The sequence below is a fragment of the Marmota flaviventris genome, chromosome 3 (genome assembly GCF_047511675.1).
Source record: "Marmota flaviventris isolate mMarFla1 chromosome 3, mMarFla1.hap1, whole genome shotgun sequence".
NCBI classification, from domain to species: Eukaryota; Metazoa; Chordata; class Mammalia; order Rodentia; family Sciuridae; genus Marmota; species Marmota flaviventris.
Genome location: NC_092500.1, coordinates 100,400,795 through 100,416,831, shown reverse-complemented (window position 1 = coordinate 100,416,831; position 16,037 = coordinate 100,400,795). Strand labels below are relative to the sequence as shown.

At 33.0% G+C, this 16,037-nt stretch overlaps 1 protein-coding gene across 7 annotated transcripts in view; it reads left to right on the top strand.

Moving 5' to 3' along the window:
- Positions 1 to 16,037, top strand: part of Hook3 (hook microtubule tethering protein 3) — a 123,524-nt gene that overhangs the window by 83,239 nt on the left and 24,248 nt on the right. For all 7 annotated transcript variants that reach the window (XM_071610155.1, XM_071610156.1, XM_071610154.1 and 4 more), the window contains 4 exons: positions 1,464 to 1,533; positions 4,961 to 5,101; positions 10,521 to 10,608; positions 14,947 to 14,981. In XM_071610155.1, coding sequence (XP_071466256.1) covers positions 1,464 to 1,533; positions 4,961 to 5,101; positions 10,521 to 10,608; positions 14,947 to 14,981 — 334 coding nt within the window. The remainder of the gene's footprint in view (positions 1 to 1,463; positions 1,534 to 4,960; positions 5,102 to 10,520; positions 10,609 to 14,946; positions 14,982 to 16,037) is intronic.

The window sequence follows — 16,037 nt, the reverse complement described above, 5'->3', positions numbered from 1 at the left end:
CTCCAAGATCAGGAATAAGACAAAGATGCCCACTATCATCAATTCTATTTATTAAAGTACTAGAATTCCTAACTTGGGCAATTAGATAAAGGGTGGAGAGAAAAGAATTTTAAGAGAAAATTAAATGTTTAGAGGAATATCTTGATGACATTGAATTTGGCAGTGATTCTCTGGAATTAATAATAGCAAAAGCATAGGCAACAAAAGAAAAGCATAGGACTTTTGTCAAAATTGAAAACTTTTCTTCATCAAAGGACACCATTAAGCAACTGAAATTAACCATAAAATAGGAGAAAATATTTGCAAATCATCTATTTGGTAAGGAATTAATATTTAGGATATACAAAGATTCTATAAATCAATAGCAATAAACACAAAACACAGCCAGGCATGGTGGTACAGGCCTGTAATCCCATCTACTTAGGAGATTGAGGCAATGGGATTACAAGTTCAGGAGTGACTAGAGCAATTTAGGAGACTCTGTCTCAAAGCAAAAAATAGGTTAGGGTTATATTTCATATACCTGCCTAGCATGTATATGCCAGGCCTTGAGTAGCACTTACTTGACATGTGTGAAGACTTGGGTTTGATCCCCAACACCTCATACAAAACAAAACCACAACCACTTAATACCAGTTAAGGTAGCTAATACTCTTACTCACCCTAAAAAAAAAAAAAAAAAGAAAAGAAAAGAAAAAAGTGCTGATGAAGATACGGAGAATTGGAACTCTTATACATTGCTGGTAGGAATGATCAGTGCTGTAGAAACCAGTTTGTTGGCTCTTGAGAAAGTTAAACATAAAATTACTGTATGATTTAGCAGTTCCATTCCTAAGTGTATACCCAAAAGAATTGAAAATGGTGGACTAACCAGATGCTTGTGCACAAATTTTCATAGCAGCAGCATTCACAGTCATCAAAAGGTGAAAGCAAGGCTAGTGTCTGTTGATGGATAAACAAAATGCATTTGTATACATAGGAATATTATTTGGCTACAAAAGGAAGGAAATTCTGATACATGCCAAAATATGAATGAATCTTTAAAACATTGTTTTAAGTAAGCCAAAGACAAATATTGTATGATTCTACTTATATGGGGTATTTAGACTGGGCAAATTACTGAGACAGAAAGTAGAATAGAGGTTACCAGGGACCAGGAAAGGAAGGAATGGAGAGTTATTGCCTAATGTCTATAGAATTTCTGATTTGAGTGATACAAAAGTTTTGAAAATAGGCACTGGTATTGACTATATATTGTGAATATACTTAATGCTACATAGTTGTATACTTAAAATAGTAAAATACTGTAAGACTACTACAGTGAGATCTTGTACTTGAGAAAATGGTGATTTTATCTGTTAAAATTAATGCTCAAGATAGAGTTTCCTCTAAAGTTTGTATTACTTAACTAAAGGATGTAGTTGTGCTTTCTGTTAACCTTGTATTTGCATCTGTGTTTATAGGATTAATGCCTCTGGGCAGTCAAGAATCTTCAGATAGCCTCGCAGCAGAGATTATTACTCCTGAAATCAGGTAAGGAGATTATGATGTTCACAGTCACACTGCATAATATTTGTGGAGAAAAATGATTCCTTTAAAGTGTAAAGAGAACCAGTTCTTTTTTATTACTAATACTTTGAACTTGAATTCAGTATTAAATTTTTATGTTTTCAGCATGTTAGAAGCTTTCTTCAACTGGCCTAACAGATAACTGATCTTCTCATTTCAGTAGGACAATCTTTCACACAAAGTAAACTAATACCCTCAACAAACATTTAGCAATGAAAATATTTGGCCAAAGACAAAGGTTATGCTTAGCTATCAGCCTGCAAAATAATTTTAAGGTTTTATCTACTAACCACTTGGAATGGTCTGGGAAAGATACAGTGCTATAGAGAGGAGGAAACATCTCCCTATCTCTAAATACTCTTCCCTCAGTAATAATACTTCTTATTTAGCCAAAGCATTTTTTAAAATTCCATTTAACTTAGCATATATATATGAATGAGAAATGGGTTTGGGGGAAGTCTTCAGTTTCCAGAAGGAAAATGCTTTTACCTTTTCTGGGCCTATTTGCTCCTTTTTAAAATGGACGCTGACCTTGATGCTTCAGGGGTAGGTGTGTGGCATACAACTGTAATCCCAGCTACTTAGGAGGTTGAAGCAGGATGATGGCTAATTTGAGACTAGCCTGGGCAACTTATTGAGATGCTTCCTCAAAGTAAAAAAGGGCTGGGGGTATACCTAAATGGTGGAGGGCCCCTATGTTCAATTCCTAGTACTGAAAAAAAAAGAAAAAAAATCTTTGGAATTATTAAGTGGAATAATGGTTGTGTAAAAGTTTTATAAACTGTAAAAGTTGAAGTAAGTACTCATTGAATAAATGATTTTTTAATTTAAGAAGTACAAACAAAAGAAGTATAATTCAACATCATGTCTGGAGATATCTTTATTGCTTCCTAATATGTTACATTATAATTGAACCAATAAAATTAGTTGAATGGATGAATACTTATTATTTAAAAACATTTATAAAAGTCTATGTCCCCTCAAAATTTTTTACAGTGGCTCTCTAAGAAAAGAATAATTATAAAGATTTGACAAGGTTTTTTTTTTTTTTTTGCATATTACTAGATACAAATTAGAATATGCTGTATGTCCAGAGAACTGTCAAAAAAAATGAAATGATTAGCAGTGATGAAAAGTTTGCAACTTAAGTCATAGACAGTGGGATATTATTTCGTACTTTTTATTGATGTTGAGTGAGAAATTGGAATACTCAAAGTAGGGGAAAAGATTAAAGTAGAATAATTTTTTTTTAAGCAAATTAACAAAATGTCTCATCTAAAAGTGTGCTTATCTTTTAACTGAAAAATAACACTTCTGAGAATTAATCCTAAGGAAATTTTTTGTACACAAAGGTATATCCTATTAAAATGTTAAAACTCAATTGATAATCTGCCCATAATTGGACTTTAATGAAATAACTGATTCACTTATATATTTTAACAGTATGTCACTTAAAATTTATTAAAGTGGGGCTGGGATGGTGGCTCAGCGGTAGAGCGCTCTTCTAGCACATGTGAGGCCCTGGGTTCATTCCTCAGCACCACATAAAAATAAAAAAATAAAAATTTATTAAAGTGTAGTTAATAATAAAGATTATGAACTTTTAACTGTAAATAGCAGCTATGAGTGCAATGTGTGTTGTGTGATACCATTTTTTAAGCAATGTGTACTGTATGTATACACATATAGAAAGCTATATTTAAACAATAGTTCTTTTGCATCAGAGAGTTAAAGAGAGTTATATTTTCTTTTATCTTTTATTCCCTACAATGAAGGTGTGTACTTTGTAATTGAAAAATACAAAGTTATTGCTGTCCATATACAAAATATTTCACATTCTATATGATTTCTTGAATTGAGTTGCAAGGTTTTTTTTTTTTATTTATATATGACAGCGGAATGCATTACAATTCTTATTACACATATAGAGCACAATTTTTCACATCTCTGGTAGTATACAAAGTATATTCACACCAGTTTGTGTCTTCATACATGTACTTTGGATAATAATGATCATCACATTCCACCATCATTTATAACCCCATATCCGCTTCCCTCCCCTCCAACCCCTCTTCCCTATCTAGAGTACATCTATTCCTCCCATGCTCCCACTCCCTATGCCACTATGAATCAGCCTTCTTATATCAAAGAATACATTTGGCATTTCGTTTTTTGGGATTGGCTAACTTCACTTAACATTATCTTCTCTAACTCCATCCATTTACCTGCAAATGCCATGATTTTATTCTCTTTTATTGATGAGTAATATTCCATTGTGTATATAAGGGCATCTTGGTTGGTTCCACAGTTTAGCTATTGTGAACTGTGCTGCTTTAAACATTGATGTGGCTGTGTACCCAAAGGACTTAAAAACAGCGAACTATTGAGTTGCAAGTTTGATTCATCTTTTGGGTAGCAAAAGTAAAAGTACTTGAGAAGATTTATGGTGTTTACAAAATAAGAGCTGGTTTTAATATGTATGTTTCTCATTTTGATTTGTTTTTCATTAGAAGCACAGCTTTTTATAGGATTTGGTATCTGAAAGCACTCTCTTCATGGGCCCGTCTAAAGAAGACCCTGTATAAAGAAGAAATGAATTATATATTTAAAGAACATTTTCATATGAATAAATATTTAATTATATCAGCTCTGTAATAAATGTGGTTACCAGTTCAGTGTGACTGTTGCTTTTAACATTCCTCTATGTAAGCTTTGGCTTGGCACAAGAATGAATGCAAAGCAATGTAATCTAGTAATCTGACTCTAATAATTCACCTTGTTAGAAGACTACACTTTTACATATCTCTAGGATTGGGTGTGCTGAATTTCTTGAAAACAGTCCTCCAAATGATTGGTAATGTAAGAGCTTGGCTTTAGAGGTCATGTTTTCTTATGAGAACCAAAGAACAAGAAAACATAAATTTATTCACAGCTTAAATATTTAAATCAGAAGGGAAACAGGATTTTAAAATGCCTTCATTATAAGTCATGATATGCAGAGATTATTATCTTCAGATTATTCCTTGTATAAAGAATTTAAGAAATGATGGTGGAATGTGATGATCATTATCATCCAAAGAACACGTATGAAGACACAAATTGGTGTGAATATGCTTTGTATACAACCAGAGATATGAAAAATTGTACTCTATATGTATAGTAAGAATTGTAATGCATTCTGCTGTCATATATAAATAAAAAAGAATAAATTAATTAAAAGAAAATAATTTAAAACCTGAAATGGAATGCCTTAACAGTTAGAAAGAAGCTACATTCATTGCAGGTACTTTTTCACTTATGTGTATTGAGTCTGTAACTATACATGAGTAGATTTTTTATACCTATATTGTATTAATGTACCAGGTAATCAGTTTTCGTTTTGTTCATTCAGGGAGAAACTTATTCGTCTTCAGCATGAGAATAGAATGCTAAAAATTAATCAAGAGGGTTCAGACAATGAAAAAATTGCCTTATTGCAGAGCCTTTTAGATGACGCAAATCTACGCAAGAATGAACTGGAGACAGAGAACAGGTAGAGTATATATAGGTGGCAGCATCCAGCCATAGGCACTCCCTATTTGCCTTATTTTTGATTCCCTTAAACAAAGAGAATTTGGAATTGTAATTTGAAAAAGAGTCAAATGCTACTATATTGCCTTTGAAAAATACTTTATTTCTCCACTTAGACTTGCCAGAAAGTATTGTATATCTTTCTGTTAGCATTATCTTCTTGATTTTTTTTTTCAAGCAAAATGATACTAAAGCTCTACCATTTACCCTTTCTAATCACTAGTTAAAGTAAAAAAGAAAGAAAACTAATCATTTAGTTTAGCCTTTTGCAACAATTTCAATTCCTATTTCATAATCAGGGTAATAAAGTTTATTGTTTTCATGGGCTGATGGTTTCAGAGGATCCATTGGCATGGAGTTGAATTGACAAAGCATTATTTTTTATAATCTGGTATTTATTGTGACACTAAAAGAAAGTCATTTCTCTTATGAGCAGTTCAGTTATTTTGAGAATTTAGAATCTGTAAATTTAACAAGAAAATCACTTTTCTGAGAACTTGTAAGTTTTTGGTTACATTAAAATGAGCAGTTTCCTTTAACAAAGGTTACTTTTATATTTTTGTTGTAACTGTCTTTAGATTCTTTTGGGAAATGTTTCTTAAATAATAAACATAATATTTTCCTTTTTCTTACTGATGTAATATTCTGTCTTTAGGGAGACTTTTCATTTTTATTATATAATTTATATAATTTCATAGTTTGCCTGATATTGCAGATTCTTTATTATGCCTGATTGCTTTGGCCTTTTGTAAGTGAGAGTCAATCTTGCGAGTCATAATTGTTATGACAGTTTTATATATCCTACCCTTCTTCCTATAGCTTTAAAAGTTAAATCTACCAAAGCAGAATCAGCAAACAGTATACATTGGCATAAATGCCAGAGTGATTATAAGAACACCTAACATTAAATACAAATGGAAGGAAAGCATTTTTACATCAATTCTTAGGAACATAGAAAATTAGTGTTTTTTAAAAAGTATTAGAAAAAGTAGAAAATGCAGTAGGTGTAGGAGGGATTATAGAAAACAGCTTGCTGCTGTTTACAACTTAGTGTTATATTTGTTTCTTAAATTACAAAACTGATGACAACCTACCTTTAGATTATGATCACCAGTGATCTGTGATTATAACAACTAATATTTATTAAGCAACTCTTTTTTCCAAACATTGGGCTAAGTGTTTTAGACATGTTCTTTCTTATTTTAACGTAAGTTTTACAGAAGAGGGAACTTGGGCTCAGACTCTGGCTTCCTGGCTTTGCAGTCCTTGTACCTAACCTATACCCACCTTCTTGCCACTTTATCTTCTACTGTTTTTGTAGAACATTTACTCTCTTTCCTGTCCTCCTTTCCTCCTCTGTAAATCAACCTAAATTTGTTCTTCCTGAGTTTATAAATATTTACCTTATCTCTACCTTGATCTTGTAATAGATTGGCAACAGGAACCTAAGGTTAGTCCCATTGTGTCTTGTTTACTTGTTATTTCACGCTAGTTTATTTAAATGTGCCATTTACTCCTCAATAGATTTTACATATTTCTCATATTCTTATTCACTCGCTAGTATCTAGTTCTGAACGGTCACTCAGTGTCATCTTTATCAGCCAACCATCTTCATAACAAGGTTTGTTTATAAGCCCTGGATTTTCTGCACATGGCTCATTAATTTCAGTTATTTCTGATAGAGGAGAACAGAGTTCACTGGCAGTTTTCACTATTTCCAAAACACCAAACTCATCTTGTTTTATCAATTTTTGTCCCAACTTCAAGCAGACTACAGTAAACATTTCCCAGAGCTGCCTTCCCAGTGCAAAATCGCTGATTCCCACTGTTTCAGTACCATTTTCTGGTCTTATCCATTCATGTTTCTCTGAACTTATGCACAAAAGCGGAGCAGACCCCATACACAGTGTCCTGGGGACCCAGCCCTCAGCCACTCTGCATCATTCATAGGGCTATGTTTGAAAAACTATTGAGAGTGGCCATGTGTGCCTTGGCCACCCAGTGGCTTAGACTAGAGTCCCCACCGAGTCTTTTAACCTTAAATATAATTGGTTAGCCACCCCATATGTCAGTTATTAGTAGGCCATGTTTGTAGTAGGCCTCCAAAGTCCTTTCCAGTGAGTCACTTTTTTTTTTAAATCTGTAGTTCTGTTATTGATGAAACAATATTAGAAGAGTGATAAAAGATTGAGAGTGGAGCCATAACAAAATTGCTCAGAGAACTTTCTCAACGTACCCATGATCATGTTTCCCTACTTCTCAGAGAAAATTTTGAAGCTCAGCCTGTCTTCCATACTACCTTGATATCTTTGTATTCAGTAGTTAGACTTCAATTAAAATGTTAATTAAATTCCTGAAGGAAGAAAGAGAAGGTAGAAACAATTCACATTTATAGAATATCTGCTTTGTGCCAGTACTGTGTCTAACATACTGCATATGTTATCTCAATTCATCCTCTAGACAACTCCATGAGTGAAGTAGGCATTATAATTCTTTTTTTTAACAGATAATCTTTTTCATATATATTTGTTTGCTCACATGCTTCATATGTTAACAGTTATATGTACTTGTCCATCTCATTGCTGGGCATTTACATTGTTTTCAAATCCCCCAAGGAACATGTTGGTACAGACTGATTATACTTTATGACATTTACAATGATCTCTACCTAGTAGGCTTACAATGTTAATTAATGAAATAATCTCAAAAGCGGCTAAGATGAAAGTTGAAATCATCTTATAGTTTGAAACATTTTTCCCAAATGCTTTCTGAAAAGATTGAACAGAATTACAGTGTATTGGTCATGTATTTATGAACTTGTGTTGAATTTAGATTTTCAGATAATTTGATTTCTTAAAACCTCTTGATGAAAATAATTTTAACAAAGTTTCTGACTGTTTTGATTCTAAAAATTCACTGCTCTCTTTTATCCTTAATTTGAGACAATCTGGCTTCTACTCCCATTTCACTATATTATTTTTTACTAAAATAACTAATCATTTTTAAATGACTAATCCAGTAGGAATATTCAAGACATTATCTTTTCTCATCTCTATATTCAGTGATGCTTATTTCCTTCTCCTCCAAACTTTTTTTTCTTCACAGTAAAGTTGTTTTTCCCCCATCCCTTGGCCGATCTGCCATTGGACATCTTTTCTCCTCATTACTACTGTATTTCACATGCTTTCTAGACATTGCCATTTATGATTTTAGTTAACCTCAGATGGCTCTCAAGTGTGCATGCTCAACTTGGAACTTTTCTCTATACTTAAGGTTCAGGTATATTACTGTTTGACAGACTTTCCTAGGCACATTTTCAACAAATACAAAATCAGATGCTTTATATTTCTTTTTTCAAATTGTTCTTTCTGTCTTTCCTTTCTCGGTAAATTTCAAAATCCTAAGTGTTATTTTTGATTCCTGTATTCTTTTGCCATTTCTCCAAATATTTCCTCTTCTCTTCCCTTGGATTTCAGGCATATTTAGTAGTAATAGGCATATTTAGTACTAATAATTATAATAATCTTCTCCTAGTTTTCAGGCCTATCTTTGACCTTTTAAATAACATCTCTACTCTAAAACCAATGTGATCTTTTTAAATGCTATCTGATTATATTTTCCCCTTCTTGAAATCCTTCAGTGTCACCCAAGACCTAGGGAACCAAACTTGTCTACTGAAGCATGCATCACATTGAACTAGATAATTTATGAAGCCCTGGAATCAGCATTATGAAAATTTGTTTGGGTTATTTCAATTTCAGCCAAATTTTAGCTTTGTTCATTATAAGTTTCATATACTTGGCATTTTATACAAATGCCAAAGGAGCAGATTGTATCTGATATACTCTTTTTCTCCTCTAGTTTCATTCTTCCTCTACAAACTTATTTTTTAGTTCTACCATTTCTGAACACTGTACCCTGATTTTTTGTTTTTTGTTTTTATATTTTTTATTTTGAGAAGGGTCTTAAGAGTCTTGCTAAGTTGTCCAGGCAGACCTCAAACTTGTGGAACTCCTGCCTCGGCCTTTTGAGTAGCTGGGATTACAGGTGTACACCACTGTGCCAGGTTCATTTTTTGATGCTTTTGTTGGACATACTGTCTCAAATCCCCTTCCCACCCTTAATCACTTGGGCATTTTATTTATTGTTCTAATCTTAATTTATATCAAACATACCTTAATTACTCCATGGAATTCTTTTTAAATAGTCATCATTTCTTTTGTATATTTCTATACACCATTTTGAAGTATTTATTTCATTGTATTTTATTTGTTTACCTTTTTTAAATTTTTTAGTTGTAGCTGGACACAGTATCTTTATTTATTTATTTTTATGTGGTGCTGAGGATCAAACCCAGGGCCTTGTACATGCTAGGCAAGTACTCTACCGCTGAGCCACAATCCCAGCCCTTTGTTTACCTTTTTATCTCTACCACACTGTACATTCCTTGAGTGAAGAGATATTTTCATGTTAGTGCTGATAACAGTACCTGGTACTTTATAAGCATACCGAAGTGAATTTCAGATAAATAAATATACATTAGCACTTCAGCTTCAAAAAAAGTGTCTACCAAAAATACTGTGTTAGAAATCATCCTAGAAATTTAAGCACCTCGGAAACACTGTGAGGTAGTAAGTTCTTATCAAACTTTGTAGATAAGGAACAGGCTCGGGAAAGCCAGGTCATATGCCCAAGGTGATATAAACTGAGTGAGAACTTCCAGAATGGCCACCTTCTAGACTTCCCAGGGAGGAACTTCCAGAATGGCCACCTTCTAGACTTCCCAGGGAACTCAAAATGAAAATCCTTAAAGAGCTTTTAAAAAGAAAGCAACAGCAGCATAAGCTTCAGCTGTCCTGACTACTGGAGCTCCTGTTCTGGTAAGACTGTGACATCCTCAAACCAGGAGAACAGGCCTCAGGCATTCAGACAACTGGCACTGTGATAACCAGCTATATACCTGAGACAAGTCACTTCGCTGCTGTGGTACTGGAGGCACCATGGATTGTAATAAATTTAATATACCCTTCCAATACTCTTCTTTTTCTTCTTTTAGTTTTTTAAAATTTATCTATATTAACTTCTGGGTAATTGTTTTGCTAGTATATTTATTCAACTTAATATAAATAGGTTAGTGCAGGGGATGTAGTTCAGTGGTTATATGTTTTGCCCAAAAGAAAAAAATTCAAGCAATAGAAAAAAGAATGTGAAAAGTAAGCTCTGCTAATGACATGAGACTGCAACTAAACTACTATGTACTACTACCATAATGTTTGTTTTAGTTTGCTAATAATACTTTCTGTATAACCAATATAACAACCAAAGGAACAGAAGCATTAATAAATCTATACTTAGAAAATTAATGTACGTTTGATTTGTAGGCTTGTGAATCAAAGACTTCTAGAAGTACAGTCACAAGTTGAAGAACTGCAGAAATCTTTACAAGATCAAGGCTCAAAAGCAGAAGATGTAAGTTTTAATATATACCAGCCATAGTCCAAAAGTTTCACAAAGTTGAGAAAAGTTGTATACCTTATGTTCTCTCTCAAAATAATTTTGCAGTATATTGGTTATGGAAAAGAATCTGTTACTCTTTTTACTAACTTTCCTTATGAAAAAGACTAGATAGTACTTAATTATCTGTTTCAGATTTACTCTGCTTAGAATTAGTTTATTTCTAGTTAACAAATAAGGAATTAATTGAGACTTTGTTTTAAATGTGCTCAATTCAGCATTCAGATGTCAAGAATAGGGTTTTTCCCTCTTGTCAATATATATATATATATATATATATTTTTTTTTTTTTTTTTCCAAGTAAAAATTTTAATGTAAATTAGATATGGAAGAAAATAATGCCATCCCTAGAAGTCCATTTTCCCTGAATTTGTGAATCCCTCCTACCTCTTTTAAGATAGGATAGTACCCTGTTGCCTGTGATGAACTTGCAATCCTATCCTCCTGCTTCAGATTCCAGAGGAGCTGGGATTACAGGTGTGCACCACTGATCCCACTTTAAATATTCCTTTAGCATTCTGCATATTGAATCTCTCTGCCTACATAATTGACACATTTCCTATTGAATATGTGTTGAGCCAAAAAGGATGTCTTTCTTCACCTCCTCATGCTAACTGTATATCACAGTGCTTCAGTAACACAGAGTAGTTAATTATTCTCTAGAAAAAGCAAAGCTATAGCTGGGTGTAGTAGCATATGCCTGTAATTCTAGTCACCCAGGAGGCTAAGACAGGAGGATTGCAAGTTCAAAGCCAGACTTAGCAACTTAGCAATACCCTGTCTCAAAATTAAAAATAAAAAGTGCAGGGGATGTAGTTCAGTGGTAAAGTGCCCCTGGGTTTAATCCCCAATACCAAAGAAAAGAAAAAAGAGAGAAAGAAACACTGAATAGATTATGATTGGCAAGTCTTTTCCATTTAATGAGAAGTATGCAATAGAGCTAAGGCTTGTAACGTATTAAAAAAACAGTGTTAAGAGGAAAACTAAATTTTATTTATTTAATTGGTCTTTGCTTCAGCCAGCTGTTTTGTTTCATTTTTTTCCTGTTACCAGTGTTATTTGCTGTAATTTCTAGTCTTGAATGTATACTTGATTGTTTCCATTGATAGTCATTTTGGGGGATCAATTCAAAAGTATAGATTCAGCCACTCACCCTTATTAACATAAGAGGGTATTAAAACAAAAGGAATCAAAGAGAGGGAGTTAAGTAAATACTTAAAATCTGAGAATACTAAGTATTGAATGCTCCAGAGGGACTTAATCAGTTTCTCTATATACACTTAGTTTAGACTGACAACACATGCCCTTCTTTCTAATTGGTGATTTTAGTTTATTCCTCAACTATTGTCTTGGTGTAGTCATCTTTGTTTCCCAAATTGATTTCCAACTTCTTTCATTGTCACTAGTGTTTAAATTATAGCTTTATCAAAATGGAACTAGTTTGAAATGTCATACTTACTGAAGTGGGGTGTGTGGGGGATTGAACCCAGCACTATGCCACTGAGCCCTAACCCCAGCCCAATGTCATGCTTTTAAAAGAGGTATGTTTTTATCCAGAATGCTAGATCACAAATTGCAAATCATTAGTGTACTAAAACAGTATTGAGCCTAATTAAGAAATCTTTGAAATGAACCACAGGTTGTAACATTTTCTATTCATTGACATCTCTAGGTCTCTTAAACTGGGATAAATGTAAATTTTTTTCTGGTCTCTAAAACTTAAAGGAGACTTTTCTGTATTTTTGTTTTGGTAGGGAGAAGAAGGGCCTGTCATAAACAAAGTAAATTTGGTGAACTATCAGTATCAGCTAAACTTTAGTGTTCTGATGATGACCATTGTAAACCATAAGTAAGGGAGTTTATTGTTTAAAAATAACTTGGCATAGCCTGGTTAGGTATCACTGTGATAATCAAATCTAATTAAATATGCTGTGGGCCATTACTTTAAGAGAACATATTTCAGAATTGAAATGCCAGCCCTACCAAATACTATTTGCATAAATTGATTGATTGATTGATTTGACTGCCTAATGAGATGTCTTGCTTTAAATTAAGCAAAAATTTCCTCTAAGCTCTCTTCTGTGTGTAGAAAAGATTCAACTGGAAAACTATTTCTGTTTTAAAACTCTGCCTTCAAATGGCTTGGAGAAATAAAGAGTATGTGATACTTTGCCCCTGTACACTTGATGTTTGCCTTATATTTCTCTTCACTAACTCACAGTGTTGCATCTCAGGAATGTGTATCACATAGAGCAACCTGCCAGATGGAATTGGTCCCCTCTGAGGAACAACAGCATAGTTTCCGCCTGTTTCTGTTATCACAAACACAGTTCTTTCATGTGACCTTAAGTCAGAGTAGGATGGTTTGCATATTTTTATTATTATTTTTATGTCATTTGTTTTTAGCATGGAAGCAGAAAAGCATTGTTATATCCAGTCATATGGATAATTTGAGCTAGCCACAGTATATAAAACTCCAGAGAACAAGACAGGATGAGGAGAACATAGAAGAAAGAAAAATGTACATTTCTGAAAAAAAATTCATATCTTTTACTTCTGTTCATGAATTACTAAATCGTTCCTTCTATTGGCTGCTGTGTTTGCTTCATACTAATATGTCCTCTCTGTCTCTTGGCATGGTTTCTGCTCAAGGCTATTGTAAGTATGGCTTCCTGTTCATTTCTATATATTGAGCAGTTTTTAGATTTATAACTGTTATTCAACATCATAGTTGATGTTAAAATTTTAAATAAAGGCAATTTTATGCAAAATGGATATACCAATATTACTTGCCTTTTATGTTTATATCCTTTATAGTTAAGATACTTACAGGATATCCAGATCTTAAAAGTCAAATCATAGAGAAATCTACCTTTATTTTTCCCCCATCATTCCTGCTATGGCCATTATTATAATCAATTCATTTATATAAATTATTTTGACACCAGCATCCTAATGCAGTCTGGCCTCCTCCTGCCATACATTTGGATAGTAACAGTCTTCAATTTGGAAAGGTACTTTGCATAGAAGACATAAAAGGAAAGGAGATGCATGGATTTGGGGGTCTTATAGACCTGGATTTTAATTTTGGATCTGTTAATTGAAATCTTCTAAATATTCTTCAGCCTCACTTTCTTCAACTTTAAGATGGGGCTAATATTATAATGTTGTGAGGTTTACATAAGATAGTTGTATGTGATACACTTTAGTGCAGTGCCTGGTGTATTGACCACCTATTATTTTATTATCTGTTATCTCAGTTCAAATTAGTTTTGCTAGAGTCTAATCAAAATATAATTACAAAATTTAAAGTTGAGGTTTTTTAAAAGAATTTAATTTTTATTACTCTTTACTAGAGAGAACAAGTAAAAATCAAAATGCTAATAGGATTGTTGTCTGTGTGTTTGAGGGATGCAGTGATACGAGACATACTGAGAAAAGAAGTGCATTTAAAATGTTCCTAAGTTGTATTAAAATGGACTTGAATAAACAATTATGGTGACCATTATTAAATAATGCAACTGAAAATTGAAGAACTTAGTGTAAGGGATTGTTCTTTCCTCATTGCTACTGTTGATCAATTTGAATAACTTGTTTAATAAGCCTATATTAATTGGATTTGGCTGAATTAATTATATAATCATTTATGTTGAAATGTTTTATAAAATTCATTATTAATATATAACCTTATTAGTGTTTAATTATGAAACTTAGTGATTTTTCGTTGTTTATTTTTAGGTCAATTTTTATCTCCAGGTTTTCAGGCGACTTTTTTTTTTTTTTTTTTTTTAAAGAGAAGAGAGAGACCTTTAAAAAAAAAATACAAAAGCTGAATTCTCCAACATATTTAAATCTGTACATACTATCATCCTTTATACTTCTCATACCAATGCATAAATTATATGCAGCCTCTGCATATTCACAAGTCAGAAAGTAAGGGAATTGATCAGAGACTTCATTGTGGTACAAGGGAAACAATATAACAGATAAAAAGTTATTGGGAAAGATCTTATTATTAAAGTCCTACCTGTATATTGAGTCAGTCAGGAATATTAGTAGTTATTTACTTGACTGCAGATAGAGGATTCAGATACAGTTTCTGGGTGTTTATACTTACTGTTATCACATATTGCTTTTCTCTCTTTATTAAACAGAATTAAACTGTGGCATATTATGTTTTGAGCTCTCTTGGTCAAAGAAATTACTGAGGGTTCACTCAAAGTTAGTTAATACTGTTAATTTTTTAAAAATAATTTGTTAAAGTACTACACTAATTTTTATTTTCATTTTCAGTCAGTTCTTCTAAAAAAGAAGCTTGAAGAACATCTGTAAGTATAAATGCTATTGCAATTCATTATATTGTGGAACAAAAGTACTTCGTTTTGGGGGATGCAGAAGTTCTAGACAATAGCACAAGTGATCTTGAAGATACAGAAAATTCTTTTAACACGTTAGTTGTGTTTACAAGTTTATCTCCACCCAGATCCTCAAGTCAAAATAGTGACTGCATTAGAACTGTTTTCACCTATGAAACTTAAGGCTTTTATAGTTTCATTATGATATTTACAATCATAATTTGGAGTATGAGACACTAAATCAAGGGTCAGAACACTTTTCTGTGAATGGCAAGATAGCAATTACCTTAGGCTGTGTAAGTCCTGGTCTCTTGTCATAGCCACTCAGCTATGTGTTTATAACTTGAAAGCAGCCATGGACAATACTTAACTAGTGGTTGTGACTGTGCTCCAATAAAACTTCATACATAAAGAGAGGCGGCCAGCTGAGTTCAGGCCAAAGGCTGCAGTTTTTACTTCTGAAGTATGACCAGCCAAATATTTCTTTTTAAGTAAATTTTTTGAAGTCTAAAACTTGACATTATATCTAAGTAGGTCTCCTCCCTACCCGCTCTCAAGTACCATAGATAGTACTTGAGTGGTAATACTGAGCTATATCCCCAGGCCCTCCCCCTTTTTACTTTTTTGAAGCTGGCCTAGAACTTGCAGTCCTTCTGCCTGAGCCTCCCAAGTCACTGGTATTATAGATGTGCACTACAGCACTTGGCTTCTAAGTAGGACTTTTTAATCTAAAAGAAGAATAAATGTTAAAATATTAACATTTTGTTTTCTCATACAGAAGAAATCTTCATCCAGATTTATCTGAGATTGGCCATGTTAGGGATATTTCATAATATTTCTTATACCCAGAAACAACTTTAATCCTTTCTAACAAAACTCCTTACAAACATTGAATATAGGGTGACCATGAATTGGTAGCATATTGGAGTATTACAATGTTTCACTATGCTAAACTGGATATCCAGAATGACAGAGATACTTTTCTACTATGATTGGAAAGAAAGTCTGTTGTCTGGAAATTTAGCTCAT